The following is a 24673-nucleotide window of genomic DNA, read 5'->3' as shown; positions in this document are numbered from 1 at the left end:
GCGGTATTACTATTTTATCTGAAAATACAAGCAACGTTTCGTTTCAAGTGCCCCATCGTCGACGCGGTAACTTATAGCTGTATCCCCGTTTTAACCACATAAGCGGGAGCGTGTAAAGTGTACAGAAGCCATGCGCGAGCGAGATGGGGTAAAAATGACATTGTTTGCCAATTAATGAAACGAAGGAAAGAGTAGAGGAGAAAAAGGGGTCCGAGGCAGTGGTCACCGGAAAACGAGAAAGCAGTGAGATCGTTAGCGGGTATAATTAAATAACACACCGAAAACAAACTCGTTTGACAAATTAGCCATGGGACGTTAATTGAGCGCAAACGACCTCTTAATATCTCAACGCCGCTTCCTTCCCCCACCCCGAAGCATCCGGGCTAAGTTTTTACCCACGACGTCCCTCTAACCCTTCCCCCTCAAGTCGTTCCCGAGTCGGTACCGCCACCGTCTACAAATTAGACGTTATTAGGATTTACGCCGGAAGTTATATCGCGCCGCGGCGCCGTCCTCCCTTACAGATAAACGCGTACAGCTACGCGTACGCTCGCTTGCCTTACCTATCCATCGAGAGAGAGAAGAAGCTCGAGCGTAAATTTTCGAGGAAACGCGTCGCTGGGAACACGAAAAGCCGCTCGCGCATAATCAAATGCAGAGCCCCGGCGTCCTCTCGTTCGTAATGCCGTTTTTTTTTTTTTTTTTTTTTTTTTTTTTTGGAGTAAGCTCGCAAACGGGGGGTGCTTGCGCGCTCCTCATAGACGAAATTCCCGGAATTCCGGGTTACGTAACTCAACGAGTGAGTTATCCCTTTTTCTTTACGATGTACTGCTGCACATAGCTTTCAAAGTCTTTGACTGTTCCTTTGAGCTTTTTTTTCACGCTCTCAGGTAGGTTTTTGGAGTTGGAGGAGCATTTTTTTCAGCATACCCTTGCAGTTTGGAGGAGGCTCGGGAGACTGCTGGATTCAACCCGAGGTTGGAAGCCGAATGGCCAAGTTCCCCTGAACCGGTGAATTTTGGTTTCCTATGTAGCTATACAAACAGTGAACACTGCAAACGAATATTGCACCAGTTGTAGTATTGGATTATGGGAGTTTTTTCTATACTCGTGAGAATTGTAACTAAATACGATTGGAATTTTCCAATTTGCTTTCACTCATAATTCATGTGGAACACGAATGAAAAGTTCAATTGAAACTACTCTTTGTTGTATTTTCCTTGTATTCGCGAAAAAAAAGAGTAGCCGGTTATTATCCTACGTTTTTTTTAAATCTTCCATCCTGCAAGTATATTTAACACAGCGATAATTCAAGCGAAGATTTTGTAGCAAAAAATTAACGACAAGCTACTTTCATCCTCACCGTCAAAACAGTTGAAAAAACGCAGTGAATTTCGACTTTATCTCGAGGGAGAGAAGCGTAGAGTATTGGAGTTTTAATTAAACTCATGCTTCATACATGTTTTTTTGGTTTTTTTATTTATTGTTACTTTTTCTTTGCAAATTCCATTGGTTGGCTTACAGCGGTAACCTTGGCTTTTATGAGTCAATTAACTTACAGCAATCTCGAGCACATCGCGAACACACGCGAGCGCTCAACACCGTCGCCCGTGACGAGTTTTTTCCTCTCCCTCTCTCTTCTCTGTATATATACATATCACTTTGCCGTTCCCCACGTTATTAATGGGTCTGGAAGAACAGCTGTATGGGAGTTGGATGAGGTAGAAAGAATCAGCTGGGAGGATAGCTTTCGAAATGAAGCTGGATAAAAATGGATTTTTGGGGTGGAAATGAGAATGTGTACGCAGTGACATTTAGAAAAAAATGCATAATGTCGAGCGAAAGTGAAAGTCTGTGTAAAGTAACTTTCAAAGGGAGACATGCCTTCATCAGTTTGTATACCTGCTGAGGGACACTTGCAATGTGCACGAAAAACAAAATAAAAAAATTAAAAAAAGGAGGATAAAGAAAAGATAAGCACGGGGGGGTGAGGCAGAAGAGGTGGTGGCTCGATCGATCTGGCGCGGGGCTTTTTCGAAGTTTGCCGGTCTTATACAGCGAGAACGAGCGCGAGTTAAGTGGTTCTATTGAAATCACGCGCGCAGGTCAGCAGCAAGTGATGTATGCGAGCGTCCCACTCTCGGCACCAACACCACCCCCCTTACCCCTCTTTCTTAGCCTTAGCCTTCGAGACGAAACTTTGAGTTTCAGCACCACAATACTACGGCGAATGAGTGTGCAGTGGTTGCGGAGAATGGATGGGGGGGGGAGGGAGGAAGCTGGCTTCGAACATGCAAAAAAAGTGCCTCGACCTTGTTTGTTGGCATGTAAGATGTTAGCTTATCTTGCATGGGTATGAATGTTTTTGAAAACAACGAGAGAAGGAGTAGAGTCTTAGCTTTTTTCCTCTTTGTCAAAGACAACTCGCGTTCTTTTGTTACTTCAATTTTAGTGCATTGAGTGATGTCTGACTACAATTAGTTGTTTGTACTAACATTATTGACTATTTCTATTGCTCTAATTTCTATTCGGACAACTTTGTCAGGCATGCTATAAAGTATAAATGTTTGCAAAAAAAAAAAAAAATAATAATAAAATAAAATAAAAAACAAGGATAATAACTCTTTTAAAGTTTGCTACCATCAATTGTTCTCATTTGTTTCGTTTATGAGATTTCTTTCATAGTATTAACAAAATTATTTTACAGTATATCACTGTAAAAATAACTATTAATTGGTTTTTTAAATGTAATTTCTCAAAAAGTACATATGATATTTCGCCTGACCACAATCAGTTTTTACTACTGAAGATATCGATTAGATCATCAAGAATTTATTTCATTCAAACTTTATTCGAAGAGCTCCATTGTCTCATCTACAATATTAATTGTAATGAACTGATGTTCATAATGTTTACAACAATTACTCAAATTTAAAAAATAAATACTTGTATTTTTTACCATAAGTAATGTCTGACAGTATTTAGATTATACTACTGAAAATGTTAAAAAAACAAGTTTTGTTTGTTAATTGATTTCTCATACACTTTATAAGTCATTTTAACATTTAAATCTTAGGTTGAGTGTTTGTCTGACCATTTTTAGACAGTACTACTAACATTCAGATTATGATCCATTTGATAGCTCTACTATATCGAACGAATTGAATTAGCACAAAATTCGAATTAAAAAATAATGTCAATAGCACGAATTAAATAGATAACATTCTGAATATTTTAAGAAAATATTAAATTACTCAAATTTCAAAATCAAATACTTGTATTTTTACATCTTACGTAACGTATGGCAATATTTAGACTATCTTACCAAAATTATTGAAGAGGAAGAAAAAAAAAGTTTTGTCTATTACTTGATTTGTCAGTCACTTTATAACAGTCATTTTAATATGAAAATCTTTGGTTCTGTGTCCGTCTGACCATTTTTAGGCAATACTACTAATCTGCAGATACACGATGCTCTTGATCGCTCTATTATATTTAAATAATTGAGTGAACAGAAAATTTGAATTAAAAAATAATAACAATAGCACGAATTACATAGATAACATCTTGACTGTTTAAAGTAAATATTAAATTTCTCAAATTTCAAAATCAAATACTTGTATTTTTTCATCCCAAGTAACGTCTGACAATATTAATACTACACTACTGAAAAACTTGGAGAAGAAAAAAAACGTTTTATCTGTTACTTGATTTGTCATACATTTTATAACAGTCATTTTAATATGAAAATATTTGGTTCAGTGTTCGTCTGACCATTTTTAGGCAATACTACTAACCTGCAGATCCATTATGTATTTGTAGCTCTATTGTGTTCAATGAATTGAATCAACACAAAATTTGATTTTAAAAAAGTATGAGTTGTACGAGTTAAATACATAACAGCCTAACTACTTTTAGTAAATATTACTGATAATAGTCAATTATTCGGTTTACTTAAGTAGCTCTAGATAAATCGGTGAGGGGTGCTGTGATTGGATGAAAATCACGTTATGCTAATCCAGCTAATTACGGAACTTTCCTTTTCGGATCACCCAGAGCTCCTCAAAGTTGCTTTGATTGAGAACGCGCATTCTCTGGTGTGCTTTGGCACCACCAAGAGTTGCCCAAAGCACCCAGAACAGATAATATGACGCTCAACCGTAATTGGTTATAAGTACTGATCACATTTATTAAATTCTACTTAATGAAATTTCATTCTATCTCGATGTGGTTTGAAAAAATTTTTAATCATAAAAAATAGTAACATCTTGATGCTATAAAAATAATTATTTTTTTGGTCTAGTGTGCTTAATGTACATCCCATGATTGACATATTTGAAACAAGTGTGTATTTTCAATTTCACCTGAGATAATTATACCTAGTTATAATCAGTTATCACTACTGCAGGTATTGAATTTATATTTTTTGAAATTTCAAAGCTATTAGCTTTTACTGTCGACAACATCGATAGTCAAATGGATGACCATTAACAAATCGTAATACTGTTGGTCAGCCATACCTCATATTATTCTTAGTTCTTAGTCTTTTGTTCAATATGTACTTATGTGGAAATTAAAAGTATTAACGAACAAAAATAAGTGAACGTTTAATGTTTTAAAGTTAGTATAGTATCGATGATATTAACGGTGTTTAAAAAGAAAAAAAAAGTTAACATCTAGTCGTAGTAAACGTACTTACACATAAACGAGCATGGGATATTTGGTTTTTCCGGACAAGTCTGCGTTCGGTGGTAAAAGCATTTTGACCTGAGCTTCAAAACCACCAGGCACTGGCACTGTGAACCTCTTGACTATTGGACGAGCCTTTTCGGCGATGAGTTCTGCTATGGCTTTGTTGCTCTCCCACGTAAACAATTTCGTTGAATTCTGAAAGTAACGATACTTCGCTTGAATAAAAGGAAGAAGATTGTTTATTTTTTAAATTAGGAAAGGCTTATTATGAGCTACTTTTATTTTTCGGTGAATATTTTTGTTAAAAACTCACTGCAAGTCCGAATTTTTCAAGCTCGACTCCCTACTAAAAGCTATACATACAAATAGAGATCTAGACCTCAACCAATGTTCGTATCGTGTATTATTCGTTGTCCATTAGCAAATGCATTTATGAATCATCTTACATTCCCTTTATCAGCAAATGCGATATTTAATTGATACATTTAATCATTTTTAAAATTCTTAAAAATTTCAATTTTCGCCTTTGCAATAGTATCGGAACACACGAATCGTACAACAAAAGCGCAAAGCGACAAACAATAGAGGCGCGAGTTTGAAATTAAAGCGCGTTTGTTTATAGTTAGCACGCTGGATGCAAAAAAAGGTGGTTAATTCGTAGCTGCTGGCCGAGAGGCAGCAGCTCGGGCAAAAACGTGTCCGCCTCTTCGACGCCCCGTACAATACGAAAATTTCGTGTCACCTCGAATTTCATCCACCCCACACCCTTGGATCGAGCTGAATGATTCGTCAAATGCAAACAGAGGCGTGTGCGGGCGTGTATCAATATTTAAACGCGTGAAAAAGCGCAATACTGTCGGCCTCCGTTGCACACTGGTCGAGCATCGGGGAAAAAAGTTATTGGCACCTCGAGTGCGTATACGTGTATGTATCTACACAGGCTCGTCTGAGGCAAAATCAATTGGTAGACGAAAAGGGGGTCGATACGTATTTAATAACGGGGAAAATGTTTTTTTCCTTTCGCCTCTCGTGACACGTTTGCCGAAGAGGTACAAGAAATTCGTTTGAATTATTGTATGGAGCGCACGGCAAGCTGTTTTGCATGACAGTTTGTTTTGCCCGAGTTTCTGTACAAACTTTAATTACAAGAGGTGGGGCATTGAAATCACGAATTTATCGCTTATTATTTCTCGTCGGTGCTTATTATCAGTTCAAGCGCCCCACACCCTTTGTAATATACGTTTATCACTAAAACAACGAAAGCGAGGATTCATAATTCCTAATTAGAGGCTACAATCAATAATTTAGCAATGGATTTACATTACTGGCCTGCCCGATTATTCCATAAATTAACTCGTCATTGATAATGTACAATTAAAATGTATTAGTCAAATACATCTGCTAGAAGAGGGACATGTCTGGATTTGAAAAAATAAAAAAATAAGAAATCAGCCCCTAGTCGCATGAAATGTCGGTCTCCCGAGGCAAATCCAAACTAATAGCGCGCATCACTTCGCCGTTCGGATTGAATTTACGAAACTCGTGCGTTCCTAAAATCCCTGTGCACGTATATTTGCCCGGCCGGCATTTTCAGCTTATCTTTTTACGTACGCATCGTAGATCACACGCGAAGCTCCACCGACGCACCTGTTACCTGCGAAGTTCCACGTGCAAAAGCTTAAAGCTGCCCCACCGGGGCATGCCGCTCCATAAACTACCGACACCTATCCCAACAACAACAACAACAACAACAACTTTAGGGATAACAGAATTTAATAGGGATCGCTCGAGTAGCAAATTTTATTTTCGCGTTCGCACCACCACAGTGCACCGGAGGAGGATCAATGTGTGTACGAAGGGCGAACGGGAAAACTGAAAATTGAGCGAAAGAGGTATGTACAAGCATATCGGCTTTGCGTTCGGTGTAGCTCAGAGGGTTGATCAGATGCTACACCGGGTGGTATAACGATCGAGGCACGTTCGGAGAGCTTTTACGTGACCACTTTCGCGACGCCTCCTCCTTTCCTCGCAGAGGTTCATAAACGCTTCCAGGAAGAAAGTTGGGGGCAAAGCGAGCAAAGGCGTTTTCTAGCGTTTTTTTTCTTCCCCTCTTCCTGCGCATCACGCTCGCGTAAAACAGCTGTGTTTACATTGGAAGTTTTTATGCGGGAAATATTTTTCCTCCTTTTTTCTCTATCTTGGATTTTATTTTTATTTATTTTTTTTTTCATTATTATTTTTCGATGTATTTCACAAAAGCATCACAAGCGAAACTCTAATCTGGGGGATCTTGTTGCAGCACGAGGAAAGAAAAGAGTGCGGGAAAACTATTGTTTGCTTCTTTCATGGTGTCGAGGGGATGGGAATGAATAATTTTTTCGTTCTTGCGGCGCGCGTAGCCCCATTTTTTAACACCTCGTAATTTAAAAAGTTTGCTCAAAGTTTTTCTGGATTATCTCAAGCTTAAAGTCTGTTTAAGCTCTTTGAATTTATTTTTAGGACGAAATTGCGGAACTGACGTCGAGTAGGGTAAACTAGTCTCTCTTTTTTCTGGACGTTTTAAGCTCTTATACATACATTTTACATTTACTCGATGATACGTTTCGTTTCAAACTCAAAGGCCGAATAAACGCGAAGTAAAAGTAACGATGGAAATCCAAAATTTCAGCATTTCATATTTTTCCCAAGAAGAGTATATTGTCCCTACATTGAAATCTTACATCATTACTATGTCGCAAAAACAAGAGATTCCTTTGGCAAAATCCTTTATAAGTTGTAACAAAGTTCGTGAATACTGGTATCTCTTGTGAGAAACTTGGCAATTGAATTTTTTGCCCTTGTACTGAATTTAATGCTCGAGAATCTTTTGTTTCGTCAACGCAAAGCGAAAAGCAACGAATCTCCTTTAGGGCGAAAAGTAAACGTAGTGAAAGCCATAATTTCCTTTTGAGTTGAAAAGCAGTGAATTCCGCGGAGTAGGTACAGCCAAGTCTGGAACAACGGAGAATGCAAGGTCCATACGCTTGCACACGTGCACAAATACGCAGACTCATACGTGGGTGAAGAGTCATGCAAGTGTTCGGGCTTACCCTGTTATGGATGGTAATTTCGGGGATTCCGGGTCCAGCGCACGTGAGTACGTAGTGCGAATTGTCCTTGGAGAATTCCGCCGAGTTGTAGAGGCAATAGCTGCCATCGTTCTCGCTTTTGATATTGCAGCTGAGACAATCGGGACTGCCCCGGTTCCGATCCAGCGCCGAGACCCGATACAAGTGCTTCTGCGCTGGGTCCCGCTCACTCGTCGCCAGATAGTACCTGCGAACACAGATACCACAAATGGTCGTCAAAGGCCTTTTAACAATGTTACGGCATCGGTAGATTCCATATCTCGGATTCCGGTTGACACAATGCGACTCGAAACTCGAGTACAGAAGCGAGAGATACAGCTATAGCTTAAGGTTTTCAAACATCATTTGGTCACATTAAATTGTACAACACATGGATTTTATTACGGTTTCAGAAAAAGTTTCTCCCGCAGAGTTAGAATTGCTGCACGGAACAACGCTTTAACATTTCGTTTGTACAGCAACTTCTTATTGAAGACAATAAGTATTGTTCAGATTAAATAAAAGTACGAACTTGATGTTCGTGGAAAATTTAGTATACTTCAATTAGTTATCATTCAGATTTTACGTAGGATAGGTATTACTTTTTTTTCAATGTCAGACGAAAATTTGGTACCTTTCTAATACATCTCTATATCTGCTCTCTCGCTTTTGCGGTATAATTTTACTTTTATAAAATATCGTAGTTTTTATAAAAAGTATAAGATGAAACAAAAAAATATTTAGGATTTTGTATTCCTGCGACTCATAAAATTTTAATTACGAGTATATAGCACATTCGAAATTATCACTCCGAATTTTCAAAAAGAAAAGTAACAAACAAAATAGTAAGAACATTTTTTTTTTCTTTTGACAAAGATCTTAATAGCTAAAAGCAATAACAAACATCAAAAAGTAGCTCATTAATAATCGCATTCAAGGGGATCGATATAATCCATTTACGCGAGCTCAGAGAACGTCGTACCATTATTGGATATTACCACTGAAAAATTTATGGAAATGTGTTTGTGATTACTTTTTTTATTGCTATGGGGAGTATATAAATGGATTTTTATCACCCATTGCGTTAAGTTGATTATGCCAATGTCTGACTATTTCCCGGCAGTACTACTTGAAAATTGACTTGGTTTATGGTAATGGTTTAACTTTTAAAACATATTTCAAATATTTTTATAAACATATTCAATATACTAAAAAAAGGTTTATAATAAAAACTTATGTTTAAGCTTTAACGACTTGTAACATAATTCGTTTATTAAGTCTATCTAGCCTGACCATAGTGAGTTATTACTACTGATAATGGTTTAATACTTCATTCATGTTTGAATGAATTCAAAAACAGCATGTAAATAGGTAACCGTATAAAAGCAATTTACTCTTCTGAAAGCTAGATTAGTCTTCTGTTAACGGTTTAATATTTATGTTTAGTACACGAAATATATTTATATCGACGAATACGATTGTTACGAAGTAATATATTACACAACTCATATACTAAATGAGTAATTTTTTTTTTATGAGTAGTAAGAGTTTTTGCCTGAGCGAAGCGAGGGAAGAATCAGCCGTGCACAGTCGTCATGTAATTTTTTGATACAAAATGTGAAAATAGTACTCGTACACAGAAACAAAAATTTTATCGATCGAAATATACAGAAGGTCAAAAATACTTAGTAATAGAGTTATTTTACGAGTAATACGCAGGATTCAGAAGGTAGAGTTCCAAGACGGTAGTCGGAGCATGTGGAAGAGCGAAAGTAAGTCAACTAGAAGACGGGCTGACCATTTTCGGGTTATACTACTTAAAGAAAGAGTATAGCGTTAATAGTACAATGTCTGCATTACGTACACCAATCACGATAATTTCTACAATTACAATAATTATACAAAAATTCTGTAAGTCATAATTTCCATTTGAAATCGATCAAGCATCGATCAGTATAATGTTCGTTCGCACTGTTGAACAGTTGTTATAGGAGAATGAGACATTACCCTACAAAGCGCTCGAGCTCCAAAAATTATTAGCCACATGATTCTTTGTAATGGAAACCGAGGACAGCTTTTTACAAACATTACCATTAATTTGATCAATAATGCGAATACACAGCCAATCGCTGTTGCCGGTTGTTTACAGCCAACCAAACACGTGCACGCGTACACGAGCGGACGCCATAAAGTAGCTAAAGTCACAAATCCCGCAACAGATTACCGCGCGAGAGGGAACATTTGCCGAAGCGTCGTGCAGAGCTCCGATCGTAAATTCATAATTAGCCGATGTCCCTTTTATCATTGAAATCGCATTGTGAGCGTTTGTAGTGTAAAGCGATGCGTCAAAAAAAAAAAAGAAAAAAAAAAAAACCGCCAGAGCGAGCAAACAGACGCGCGAGAAATGAAAAATGTTATTGGCCCGACCAGAGGGTGGCAAATAAAAAGAGACCCCAGAGGGGGTGGCAGGGGCGAATTAGCGTATTTCAAGGGCGCCGAGCGTTACGAGAGTATAGGTCGTCTCGCCGTTGCTATACATATATATCTCTCTCTCTGTCGCCACGTACGGGTATTGTGCTCGCAATATCTCCCGCGCTTTTTCACTTCTCCTCCCCCTCCGTATTGAAATGAAGGGACGTGCAGTATGTCCCAGCGCGCTTTTGTTCAACTGGTAGGTAGATAACTTTCGATTTGGTTGGCTGAGCGCGAGTATGGCATTGTTATTAGAGGCCCCGGCTCCGTGATGCAATTTTTCTCCGTCGGTCGGTCGTACGCTGCGTCTCGGCTCCATTGTCCGCGCCCTCACCCCATTCCCGGGATGACACAAAAAGTAACTCGGCGTCGCGCATTACTTGAAAATATAAGCTCACATCGTGCATTTTCGTTTTTTTCCATCGATATTTCACCCAAGAGTTTCGTTACGTCAAACAACCCCAATGGGCGCGAGCGTCGATCTACAAACGAGTGGTAAATATTCCGAGCGTTAATTCAAAAGCTCGAACTGTGCCGTGAAAATCGAAAGCGCAACGCAATCACTTTTCTCGATCATTTTTTTCTTCCCCCACCATACGCGAGCGAACTTCAAAGGCCGATTATTGTGTAACGCGCCAACTCGAATCGGGCGATGCATCAACCGACAGAAACTACCCCCCGCCCCCTCGGCATTTAATTATATACAACATAGCCCGGGCATTCGCAAAGTTTGAACCACTGTTTTGCCGCTGTACTTTTCTGCGCGTACAATTCATGTACACCGTCTACGGGGAGGAATTCCCGTGCATGCGCGCCCAGGCTACTTCAACTTTGCGACTTTGGCCTCCTTGCCATCCTCCCCCCCCTCAACTTGCAAGAACTGAACATCTCGCCGGGAAGAAAGTTTTAGCGTGGAATAACGTGGAAGCGAAAGAGTATACACCACTTACCCTTCACTGGGGAGTGCGCTTTGGAATTACCCGTATAGCTCGGGGGTAAGTTACATATACTACAACTCGAGTCTGACGAGATAGCGGTCTGTCGTAGATGACGCCTGTCTGTCTTTGCGTAACTTTGCGTCGCCAAATCAGCCGCGGACGAAGGTAGGAGTGTAGGTGCGGGCTCGCCTTTAATGAAAACGATCGGAGGTACGTACAGGTATACCGAGGATCAAAGCTGTACAAATCCGACTTATCGCACGTATCGTGTCCCATTTTTTGCAGTGCGCACCTCCCGCTACATACGCACTTTCGCGCGGTGTCGATAAGAGAGCGCCCAGAGACGGGGAAAAGAAAAATCTGACAGGGCCTTCTATCTGGATTTAGCGCCCGGGCGTGTACGTTCTCTCTCTTGCACCTTACCTCCGTTGTACACATCCATCTGTTCATCTATACACACCCACGTATAGACACACGTTACCTCCTTACAGGATCTTTTCCACGTGGCAGCGCCAGAGTACGTCCTCGGCGGCGAAACAATTTGCGGAGGTGGCGAACGAGGGAGGGAGAGACGCGTGGCAAGTGACAGTGCTCGGAGAAAGAGGTTGGGGGAGGAGGAAAGTGACGACGAAGCTACCCCGATACGCATCTGTCTTGAGCATACACGCGCTCGTGGGTGGAAAAAAAGACGCTCTCCGGTAGAGAGAGCCCGGCTCCGGGTAATTCGATAAGTGTGCGCGAAGCGAGAACCAGAGGAGACGGAGGGGGGGGGGGTCCGGCAGCGCAGCAAAAGAGATAATGGCCTTGGAGTTTTGAGAGGAGGGGAGAAGCCGAGGGGACTAGTCGCGGGCAAGTTGGCCGGCACGGCAGCTTTCGGAAGACGGATGACTCTTATTCAGGCTGGATTAATTCGCGGGGCCCACGCGCTAATTCAGCCCCGGGTGCGAGGGATCGATCGCTCCGTCAATGGATCGATCTTGACCGGATGAGCGAGCCACGGACACGTTGTGTTGGGATGCGCTTCCTCTATATGTACACGTATACGTGTGCCCTCTCCCCTGTTTTCTCTGTTCCGGGGGGAATGCGTCGCTCGCTGCAATTTAGCGGCTATACGTATAGCTGGGGGATGGCAACGTGGCTCGATTGCAGTGGGTGCCTTGGGCTGTAATCGAGCGGTTCGATGCTGCGGTGCCGCGCGGGACCGATTCACGTCGAGTGGCGCTGTTGCTGCTGTTTTTTCCTTGCTCCGAGCATCGGATTTTACTCGGGCCTCGAGATTGAGGGCGCGAGTGTCCGCCTTGAATTTTTCATTTACTTATACTTGTTGGGCTTGGTGTATACGTTCCCTCCAAAGATGAGAGTCTCGCGATCGCGCTCGAATGGAAAATAAGAAATCATCGCACGTAACGGGAATAAAAACAATAATGTACGATGTACTCCCCGGGGAGACGGACGCGAGAGCCACACGTATAGCACCGGTTTTATCCATCGTAAACTTTGCGCTCGTAAAACTAAGGATTCATAAGCTTTTATTCGCACTTTTTTGCTATTTGAATAATATACAGTGGGGAGGTATACACTCGTGTTCTGTACCTATAGAGCCCTTTTTGAAGAAATGAAAAAGTACTGATGCTTCGGAGAAAAGCAGTACACGCGATGAGTGATGGTATGGTTTTCAGAGCAAAGACTTGCACGAATAAATAAAAGCCATTCTTTTATTACTTTAATTTTTTCTCTCTCTCTTTCCCTTTCTTTCTCCACATATTGTTATTAGTAATTTTAGCTTGTTTTTTTTTTTCATTTATATTTCTCACTCCCGTTTGTACCAATAAAAATTATTATTCATTTTTCACGTCTTATTTTTACTAATTCACCTGTGATACATGATTTTAAGATTTACTAGTATGTAAACTGATAATGTGCAGTTTTAAAAATCGAAGCCAATAAAACGAACCTCAGATCCACAACTCCTTTCCTTTTTCTTTCTTTCGTTCTTCCATCAATGTCGATAGTTTCACCCGAGCACCGCGTGTGCCTGTGTTATACACGTATCGCCAGACCACCCCCTGATTTCCAAAAACTTTACCTCGTCGCTGCAACCAACTTCCCTGATTTCTTAATTCCCCGTAAACTGTCGATTAATTATTTCCCTATACCTGCTCCTCCGATCGCTATAGTTTCGCCTCCTCCCTCGGCAATCGCTTCGATCTTCCACGAAAAGGGAGAAGCACCCGAGTTATGCGTTTCATGAATAGGTGCCGCGTAAGCCCCCGAAAGTTTTCGAAGAGGAAGGCAGAGAGGTAATTCCGCGAATTCGAATACCTCGTCGTAACAGAGCGCTCTCCCCCCCCCCTGGCATCGATCGCCACACCCTTGAGCTTTTGTACGTACGTACAGCCGGTGTCTTCGGATGGGGTATCTTTTTCTCTTTACCCCGCGATTTTCTTTTCGAAGCCACGAGCGAACAAGAGTAAGCCACGGGACGAGGAGAGAAAAATCAGACGTAACTACTCGTCCGCCACTACTGGGATTCCGCTAAGCCGGCCCTTAATGGAGTAACTTTTCATTCGGTCGGAGGAAACCGAGAGAGAGCCTGATTATATGGGCTATGCCTCGGTGGGAACGCGCCGGATGAATGGGAGCATGATAAAAGGTGGATCAGTCCCTCTTAAAGGGATGAGGAAGGGCCCAACGTCTTCTTTTCCATCATTTTTCTAATTTCCATCGAGCGAACGACAATCGCAGCCCGAGTATTCAATCACATCGAATCGATACCACCCGTCGGACGACCGATCCTTTTACCACCCCCCCCGCCTCTCTGCGTTGCGATCGATTATTAACGCGGTAATGGAGACTCTGCGTTTCAATTAAACTTCAATAACAAACCGATCGAGTTCGCCAACGCTCCATTGAACGAGTGGTTCGAGCTGTGCGATCGTCCCGTCGAACAATCCAAAGAGATAAAGGTTTTACACACGCGCGCACACGCAAATGTAATGGATCCGCGTACGCCTAAACATTTAAAATTGTTTCCATCAAATCCGGGTTTACTCTATAAACGGGGAAAATGAGAAATTTCCTTTCCGCGAGGTTGTATTATGTAATCGGCTTCCCGTGCACTCGAAACGTCTATACGTGTATAGTATATCCTTGCTCGGACTAATTAATTTCGCAAACAAATGCCCCGTGGCCACACGCTCGTCGATAACACTCGTTAGCATGTCAAAAACTCGAATCTCTCCGATAGCTAGCCCCTTTACGTGTATACTGTACGTATACCTGTACAACTAAACTACTTGATCCGTGTGGGGTCGTCGGTATGTCACTGTAGCTCTCAGTCCCATATAGCAGTTGGAACAATGGCGCAAACTAATCACTGCGCCAACGGAGCCCTTTGACCCCCTTCCGTCAATGACTCGAGGTACAATCAAGACCGGGCCACCCGAGCTCGCATTATGCGCAAATAAGTCGTCGGGCAAGTGCTCGCAGTTGGTCATTTGTCGGCCAATTGTTCGGCATCTACCGTATCGTGGACAAGTTGCGCCGATATAAATGGCCCGGGACCATCGTGTGTGCACAGGGGTACGATATAGCCCTGTGGGCGCCCGCGTGATCTGCTTCCACGACCCGAGGATCCTTGTGAATATCGCGTGCACCGCTGTTGCGCGTAACTAGTGTTTTGGAGTTGAGAGAGGGAATCACTTTGTGCGAGATTCTCCCGCACCCCCATCCCGTCGTTGTGTCCCAAATGGGTGGGTGTTGGATTTTTTTTTTTTTTTTCGTTCGAGCGCATCTGGAGTTGCTTTTTGCTCTCGCGTGGTCATAGTCGTCTTTTTGGGTATTCGCCGGTCGAAGGAGAAAACTGGGCCAAGAAAAATCTGGGCGGTCGGAGTTTGGGATTCCGCGCGCGCTGCGATCAATTAAAATTTAAGGTCCAGTCACGTTTCCTTGTTCCGGCTGCTGGCGCAGCGGTCGAGTTGGCCTGAGGTTTTTTTGGCCGGCTTCTTGCAGAATACTTTTTGGCTCGGGGACCCAAGTTTATTGATTTTCGGATGAAACTTCGAAATTTCGCCAACCCACTTTTGATCAAGGAGTGCAATGCTTTTGGTTTGCTTTTTATCATAGGAACATAAAAACGATTGCACGACGAGCAAATCGATGCCATTCCTAGCTTTATCAAAACAATCAAAGTTTTTTTTTTCCTTAAACGATTGGCACAAAAACGCTGTAGGTAACGCTGTCATCCTAGAATGTTAGAGAAATTTGAATAACAATTGGATCCACGATGTTTGTATTGGTCAGGTTTGAAAGTAAATCGATCAAAGTGTATAGGAAAAGGTTGAGAGAAATAAACTACAGTCGTTAACATGAATTAAAAAATCAGCGATTAATGGCGAAGAATATAAAAAAATCGTGTTTATCTATGTGTACATTTTTCGCATTTACGAGTAAATAGGGTCCAATTAAAAATAACCCATAAAATGGGAGTGGCGAAAACTCATAAAGTTTGCGGGGTGAAGGGAGATAAATCAACTAATTAAAAAGTCATTTCAGTCGATGAACAAACCGTTTGACGGAAAAGTTTTAGTACACCGACAAGCTCTAAAATTTGTGCCGTGCATGAAAAATTGCTCGGCGCAAAAGTTCGCCAAAGTCAAGCGAATCAACTATTACATTTACGTTTGTACGCCAAATTGTCTTGTATGAGACTGTGCTTTGAAATTTTTTCAACCAAACAAACTACAAAAACGAAAACTATTCACCGAACCGTTCAGTGTTTCCTCTCATGTACAATCGTAAAACATAAAGGAAAAAGGCCCACTTTCACTCTGATTGTTACGTTATGTCGAAGAGCCGTGTTTACAAGCAAACGTTTTTCAATAAAACACGCTTTTGTTGGATCCACGTTGATATAATTGCACATTCCCAATCACTCCGAGTCAATAAAAACAACGGGCTATTTGTTACACAACTATCGAATCAAACAAAAGAAAGAAAAAAAAGCTGTACTTACACGTAGTGGTTGTCCTCGTCCCAAGCGAGGATTTCGGTGACGACAAAGAGTCCGTTTGTCAACGCAGTAACTTTCGGATAGGACGAAGTTGCGTCCGACACCATGACCGCGTGCCTCCAGTCGCCACGATTGCCCTGCTTCTGCGGCAAAATCAGCACAAAGGCCGTCCCGTCTCTATTAAACAGCGGCGGCACGAACTGCTCGACCCAGCCGTTTCTCTCTTTGTACTCGAGAGCCTGCAACGACAAATGTTGTTCCATACCAAAGAATACAACGCATCGTTATTTTCATACATCATCAAGGAAATGCTTTTGCCATATACCACGTATTTAGCAACATTTATCCGACAGTCTTACGCACGAGCGGATCAATGCACAAAATTGCACCAGCCCATGATGTACGAATGGTATACTAACCGTGGTGCAGTTGCGATGTACGACGTCGCAGGTGTGGAAGTAAGCTTGATTCTGGACTCGGTTCATCCAAATGGCGGTGACCAGATGGTCGGTGGGAAAGGAAACCGACGCCAATATGCGCTCGGAGAAGGACAGCTTGTGCGGACACTCTATTTCGGTCAAGCTCACGTTGCCCCTGATCACCTCCTCCAGATCGACGTAGAACAATTTTACGGTCGGGTTTTGCGTGCCGCTCTGAAACACATAGACGATATTTCCATGGTATAAATAATTAAGTTTGATGAGTCGTGAGAAAAGAAAAAAAAAAAAAAAAAAAAAAAAACACATTTCCCACTTTGCGTGTGATATTTCGTTGGTCATGAAAATTAATAACTTGACGATAGAGCCGTGGATGCTTCATGCATATTCATAAATTCATTAGATATAATTACAGGAGTCCCGGTAGGCTCGCACTTAGCCGAGTTAACAAAAGGTAGTTTAATTACGAAAATTCCGACGAGCGCTGAAAGGAGCCTGCACGAAAGGCAAAAAGCCGGGGGGGGGGGAGGGTCGGGCCTCGGATTATTGCGCTCGTGCTGGTAAGGATAGCACACCAGAGAGGCACAGCCTTTGCTCGTGTTCGTCTTTGTGTGTATGTATATTACTACCTGTTTTGTGTCTCTATTGTGCCGATGATCGACGAGCTTACACTCGCACCTATTTACATGCGTCATATACTGTCTGCTAGCTGCAATTTTTTTTTTTTTTTTATATGTGCCCGTAAGATTTACAAGTCAATCGAGTACGGGTTCCGGCTTTTTTTGTGGCAGCTCAGTCGTGGTATGGAAAAAAGGAGAGTCAAAGGACACATCGATAACGCATGGCTGCGGCTGTTCGTTCGCTCGAAGATGCGCGTAGTAAAGCGTCCACACGGCTGCTCGAACTACCCCTTTGACTAAGGCTTTCCGAAGCCACCGCGTAATTATCATTCTCCTGTAGTCACTCGTTTTCAAGTTTAACAATGCTAACGCCAGGTAGTGAGACGTTCTATTCGTTTTTTTTTTCCATCGCGCGAACAACGCATTCACCGCTGCACACGTTGGGCGGGTGACGAGCGGTTTATAATTCAAGCGAGCGACATAATAACGAGAGTAGACAGCGATATAATAATCGGATTGCGTCTCGCGGCTCATTCTCTTATCCCCTGGGTGGAAGCCGGTGCATCCATCCTCTCCCGCGCTGAGACACTCTTGCGTCTCTCTCCGCTCCACGCAAGAGTTAACGCTGTTATTGCTATCGCTGCCCCGGATGCTCCCTCGGCAAGCATTACTTGTTGTGGCCCCAGCTGTAATTATCGCGCTCCTGTATATATACCCATCTGTGTACGTATACATGTACATTGCGTTGGTGTAAGTATAGTGTAGCCTCTGCTGAGTCGGCAGCTGAGTTTAGAATCCTTCCGCGTGCCTCTGGAAAATGCGATCTCCTTCTCTCCTCCTCCCATGTTTTTTTCGTTTGTTTTTTTTTTTTTTTTTCTCTTTCCATCCTCCGGCTGGTGCAATTGCACTCGTGGATCGTTAATTTTTACGACTGCAGATTTTTCAGCAGTCACGGTCCTGTCGCCGGCTCCCTTTTTGAACTTTTGCTCTCGGTGTTTTTAATGGTTCCAGAGCCTTTTCTCCCTTCGTCCCACGTTTTTTTTCTTTTCTCTTCTTTTTCCAAACTTGCCTTTCGGTACAATGGTGTTTTCGAGTTGCTCGCGTGTCACATGCATGCGATGCGTCAAAGGGAAATTGTGTTTATACAAAAACATTTTTTTTTTTTTTTTTTTTTTTTCATCCACACAGCTACAGAATCGCTTGACACGGAATTTCAATAGTCCTTCCTCTTTGTCCGTGTATATTCAGACGTGGGTTTTGATACTTTATGAAATACCTTGTTTTGCAGCTTTTTTTTTTTTTTTTTATCGTACATTATTTGTACTGGAATAAAATTGTTCTCGTTACTACCTGTCAAACAACTTGTTTACTTAATAAAATGTTTTCCAGAAAATTAGTAGTGAATGGCACATTTTAAAAGAAGTAAAAATGTGAACGAAAAATACTATATAATAAACTATATTCTCTAATAAAATGCGCATTTTTGGAAAGGCGTTCAAGTTCAAAGGGTTCGAAATTCCATGAAGCAATTGCCCCCAAGTGCGCATTACTCGAGATTGTTCGGAAGGGCGTGCACGCGATACTATAGGTTGACGAAATCAAAACTTTCGCTCCGTCATTGCCCCTTGATTCGTCAAAATTTGGAAAACAAGCGTAGAACAGCACCGTGATGAACTTCCTTCGCGAGAACGAGTCTGCGCTGCGAGTTTGATTAGCCGACGAAACTCGTTACAAAGTAAGTAGTGAAGTGGTGTAAAACCGTGTACCTGTTGTGCGCCAAGTGTAGTTACAGTAACGAAACTCGCGTGATTTGTTTGCAAGGCTCACAAAAAATTTTTCCTATCTTTTTTCTTATTTTTCACAACGAAATACATTGTGACAATACTTTTGTTTATTTTTATTTCAAAAATAGGTACGATGGATACAAAAATTCACGCATCCAGAAAACACGTATTGTAAAACCACGCGTTATCAGGTGATCGCACACTTTCATAATCCAGCTGTCTGCGCGCGTTAAGGTTTCGCGACTTGAAAAATCCTTTCCGGAGCAAGAGGGAGGGTGAAATAAATTCAAAGAGTTACCATCGGAAGCCATCACAAACGATGCCCCGTCGATGAAGATCCGGCAATATAACGCACCTATATAGGCGACGCCACCACTGCTATCCCGAGAGAGATACCTGTCTCTCCGCCGCATCTTTAGTACTAAGCCACCGCCTCCTCGACATCAATTCAACAACAGTGGCGGAAAGTCTCCTCTTTTTATCCGGGCTTTGTACCGACTTCTGAGGCTGATTTACTCAAACCGTTGCTTCTCATTATTTCGTTCTACTGGCGTTTGCTCTCTTTACTTCGCCTTGAATTTATCCACAGATGTGAGTATCTCGCGCTTTTTTTTTTTTTTTTTTTTTTTTGTTCTTCCCAACTGTGTAAGCACAAGATTTTTTTTCGAAATGAATTTTGATTAGCTTATTATCGTGGTATAACTTTTCGTTAGAAGCAATTTTAAATTGCCTGGACTCACAAAATTTAAGTCCTGCAAGTACCATTCGAGGATCCATCCTTTACTGATAGTGTTACAAATGCATACACACTAGTGGACTCGTCTCGATTTTACCATATCCCTTCAAAGATTGTGGAAAAAATTGTTTCGTACTTTTCTTGCACGCGATACTCCACTGAATGTAAACGGCTCTACAAATTTCATTAGCGTCAATCCATTTTAATCAATGACAAGTGTTTTCCTACTCACGGCCATATCTAACCTCGGTTGTATCCCTTTCCGCAATTGTCGGTCGCTGGGTTACCGAGGATTTCGCTACGGTGGCCTAGTTGGGTATAGGTACACGTAAATTTGCTGCATTTGTAGCTGTACATATCGTTGAAATTCCGGATCGAAGAGGCTTTTCGTCCTTGGAGAAGCAGTTCCGCCTTGGCTGAGGGTTTGAGTTAGTAGTCGAAGGGAGGGGAGATGCTGCAAAGCTCCGAGATTGAAATCTGTTTGGCTCGATTGCCGCGGACTTTGCGAGTTGCAGGACTAGATGGAGAAAAGAGAGATCTACACGTACACGCGGGCCACTCGGGAGACGTGTATAGGGTACAGAGACGTCCAATTTGCAGCTGGAGATACAGGCGTATTTCTCTGGCCGAAGGATAAGAACAATCCGCTCGTCCTTGCTCTCCCTATACGTCGCACTTGCTAGGGATAAGCCTCGTAGAACCTCCCCTTCTCTTCCGGATAAAAGCTCCTTATTTTACCTTCCACCGACAAAACGAGACGCGCTAGGGAGTGGTTTTATTTTTAGTAACGAGCCCTTGTACCCGCTGTTACGATAATTGCGGGCGGATTGTTTCTGCGAGCTCTTTTATTTTGGGAAACGAGTGTTCGGACAGCAATTGGACGGAAGAGTCGGGCGGGGAAGTACATTGCAGCTTTTATTTTCTGCTGAATCTCTCAATTAGGGGATCGAACGACTCGTAGTTGTCAGGTACAATGAAATAGCGCGCGTTTATTGACAGTAGTATTGGAAAATTTTAGAAAGATTGGATGATCGGTGCATGTGAGGGGATTGTTGATTAACACCAGCGTGACCGTGAATTGATAGCTGACACCTGCCAATATTCGATATTAATTCAACCAAGTTTTTGTTGAACCGGAGAAATAAATTCACGAGTGTATATACTCTGGCGATTTTTCATGACCAAGCGAACATCGTAGCAAAATTTCACACAAATTGACCTTCGGACGTAGCCGACCCATTAGACTCACATCCTGCACACGTGAGAATCAACCCCTTCCCCAAGCTCGCGCAATTACGATGACTCCTTCCGCAGCAGGAGCAGCAGTAATGGGTGTCCGCACCTACGAGCTTTTATATTATGCAAGCTGCGAACGAACGCAGCGCCCATCCTCGCGTTACGCGTTATGTCTTTCTCCTCTGGTGATGGTGGCTTGGCCGCAAAAGCTCTGCTGTCGCTGCTGTTCGCCATACACAGTGGAGTATACGCCCGTACACACGGAGTAAGTCCTGGTTGGCTACACGTGTTCGGTCGAATCGTTATGCCGGTAGAGCAGCAGCAGTCGTGCAAAATGCGCACAGAAAGACCGGTAGAGAAAGATAATGGCGAGCGTCGTAAAGTCACCCCCTGCCTGGTGCCGCTGCTTCCACTCCGTTGTGTTTAGTAATGCTATTACTAATTTATTCGGTGGCTTCTCTCACTTCCACTCGCTGTGTAATATTAAGTGAGTGCACGAGCTGTACGACCATACCGTACTTATACGTGAGAGCGGGGTGCTTGTAATTGCCACAATTAATACTAATTCTTGCCACCTTAATGGGCACAGTGTAAGCTGTTTGTGACGCTCTTGCCATATACTTTCACGAGTACATTGTTGCCTTGATTACTGTCATGCTTTGTATTAATACAGCAGAGGGAGGGAGCCGTTAATATTATCCAGAAGACCGTCGAGCTAGCTTGGGTACATTGATGCTTGGCGATGCGTGCGGGAATTTTGTGGATAATAATAGGACGGTCCAAGTATTTGTATTTTATGGTTTCCTGTAACGTTAGTTGAGGCTGAATCAAGTTTTAATTAATGGGAAACTTAATCAACCCGGCCTTGGCTGCACAGTAGCCGTTTTCGGTTGGCTGACTAAATACTGATCTTACTACGTGATCCTTTCGTTAACAGAAAACCAGCTTTCATACCATAGAAAGTAATTCAATAATACGTATTATCGAGTAATTAACGGAGATGCATTACGGAATCGACGTAATACTTGCATGTCTGATTAATCACTGACTCTACTACTTGTACGATTCGCACAATTTTTTTCTTTTTTTTTTTTTTTTTTTTGATAGGCATTTTTGACGTATTATTTGAAAAATAAGAGTTAGTATAATATTAAAATTATGTTCAAGTACATTCGTTGTTTGATATTATCACTAACATTTATTTAACTACAAGACAATGTTACGCTACGTGATAATGATTAATCACTTGTGTAGTGTAAAAATATTTAGTTACATGAACAGTGAAACAAGTAACTTATGAACATCATATTAAAGTATAAAAAGTGTGTTAGTACCTCGCAGAATAATCATTATTTTTTTGGTCTGACTAAACCTTGGTCTTACTACTTGATTCGCGAAAAAATTTTTTACGTACCGTATAGCTTACATGTATCATTCGAAAAATATATATTAGTTGAAAATAATTTAGTGCACGCTGTAGTCAATTGGCTATAATATTTTCGCTTGTGAATTGATTTGACCACACATAGGTGTTTACGCCGTAAAGTGTAAAAGAAAGTTAATTTAATGAATAAAAACAATTTTCTTTGTTTGCCATGCAATTTAAAAAGTCGTACAAAGTCCTATGAATAATCAAATGTCACATGAATGTATTAAAGTCGTGTTAGTTAACTGCTATTATTCTCGAAGGTCTGACTAAACCTTGATCTTATCTCTTGTGCGAGTTAAAAAAATTTTTTCTTAACAGGTAGCTTTATGTAGCATTTAAAAGACACGCTGAATTTAAAAATTAATGAAATATTAAAATAATAGTGTAATATGCCTTAGAAAATTTGCTGAACTATACACAACCATTTAATGTTCCCGATTTGCGAATGCATCACTTTACTTAATTAGTGTAAAAAGAGTCAAAAATCCGTAACTTTAAAGTTTAAAAATTGTATATTGATGTTGATTTAACTTGAAAAAAAATTAGGTTAAAAAATAAAATAAAATAAAAAACCAATGTAGTAAACTATAGAAGGCGTATCGATATGGCTGAGCAAATATTGATTTTACTACTTGGTTATTTAAAGTAAAATTTGTTACAGTAAATAAATTGATCAGTTAATGACCTTAAGGGAATATCTAAAGGTGTTAATTAATAAGCTTACCTTGGGATAATAAATTGGTATGGCGCTGGGATATTGAAAAGTCAGGCCAGGAAAACCGTAGTAAGGGATGTTCATTATTAGAGTATGCGAGTCGTCGAAGTGGCCGAAGGCCAATTTAGTGCCACTTGGAGAGAACCATACGGCCTTGTTAGAGCTGAATACCTCCTCTGGAAAAGAAATAAAATTATTGTACGAGTACCTTGTTATCGTGGAAAAAATTTTCAAAGTTTATCATCACATATAGATTGAACCATAATAAAATGTTATGATGTGATTTTCATCAGCCAAATAATGAAACGAAAATATTTACTTGATATGAAAAAACTGTATGAAATGTTTCTCGCGCAACTTTTAATAACGGAGTTCTTTACCGTCAACAACATTTTTTTAATAAAAACATATCTGCTTGAGTCACCCTCTTGACCAAGTTTTTTCAACTCAAGAAATAATGATGTGCCAGAGCAGTTGGCAAGGAATTTATTTTTCCACATTACGGTGTGTTGGCCGATGAGATAAGAAAGCAAAGACTTTCTGGCCACTCTAATCCTCTTATGGGCCTCGTGATGTTTGGGAAAATTTTCTTTTTCCTCTCAAAGACATCAATTTCACGATAAATTTAAATCCAAATAGCTTTAAGAAAACATTTTCGCGTTGGCTTGGGCAAAAAACATTTCAAACCTTGTCACATGATAAATTTGAAACACGTGCGATTATTTCGACGCGATATGAAAACGTGTCAAAAAAAAAAATACAAGTAAACAATAACTCCATTACACGAAAGCATTCTCGGACACTTTCAAATTATTTTTACCAAAGTAATGTTACAAAAAAAAAATTCCATCACACAGCGCTGCTCGTGTACACTCTTACCGACGGAAATTGCGGAAAACACGTGTACCTCGTGGCCTCGAGTATACACAGCTAGCTATTTACAGCCGAGAGAATAATGCAGCAAGCAAGGAGATAAAGAGAAACATAGAGAGAGAGAGAGAAAGAGAGGATATAAGGGAAGGGCGCTCAAAAGCATTTACGCTCCAGGATGCACTTAGCAACGTAACTTCGCCACTAGGTCAGTGAAATACCACTCTCTCAATGCGCCGCTCGTCGCTTTTGCACCTTCCTTAATGCTCTTGCACACGCACCCAAGTAAACGCCATCCTATAAGCGCTCACAGGGGAAGTAACCTCGGGCCATGGATGCTTTGAGCCTAGCTCGCATCCCTTTTCTTGAACCAGCCAGTTAAATTGAGCTCTTACTTCAAGTAAATAATGTGTTGTGGTGAGTCTACATGGATGAATATTTTTTTAGCTCGAGAGTGCCCGGCTCACGTATAAATATTTGTTATTCATCTATCATCCAGAGCAAATGTATGAACTTCTCCGTACATTCTATCGATGAAACTATAATCATTAACGTGATACAATTTACATCATAAGACGGAAAAAATAATTACCTCTATGTATAATATAGACATATACGTGCTTTAG

The 24673-nt window shown here is 41.3% G+C and overlaps 1 protein-coding gene across 3 annotated transcripts in view; it reads right to left on the bottom strand.

Moving 5' to 3' along the window:
- LOC106636987 (dipeptidyl peptidase 4 omega) overlaps nucleotides 1-24673 on the bottom strand; it is a 211792-nt gene that overhangs the window by 13566 nt on the left and 173553 nt on the right. For all 3 annotated transcript variants that reach the window (XM_089592866.1, XM_014349597.3, XM_014349595.2), the window contains exons 7-11: nucleotides 23187-23353; nucleotides 16640-16873; nucleotides 16224-16459; nucleotides 7782-8007; nucleotides 4700-4887 (exon numbers count right to left, since the gene is read on the bottom strand). In XM_089592866.1, the coding sequence (XP_089448992.1) occupies nucleotides 4700-4887; nucleotides 7782-8007; nucleotides 16224-16459; nucleotides 16640-16873; nucleotides 23187-23353 (1051 nt within the window). The remainder of the gene's footprint in view (nucleotides 1-4699; nucleotides 4888-7781; nucleotides 8008-16223; nucleotides 16460-16639; nucleotides 16874-23186; nucleotides 23354-24673) is intronic.

Source organism: Copidosoma floridanum, unplaced genomic scaffold, assembly GCF_036245765.1.
Source record: "Copidosoma floridanum isolate Cflo_tuat_1 unplaced genomic scaffold, Cflo_Japanese_pri ptg000019l, whole genome shotgun sequence".
In the NCBI taxonomy this organism is placed as follows: domain Eukaryota; kingdom Metazoa; phylum Arthropoda; class Insecta; order Hymenoptera; family Encyrtidae; genus Copidosoma; species Copidosoma floridanum.
The sequence above is the reverse complement of the archived record's forward strand: the minus strand, read 5'-3'. Positions and strand labels throughout refer to the sequence as shown.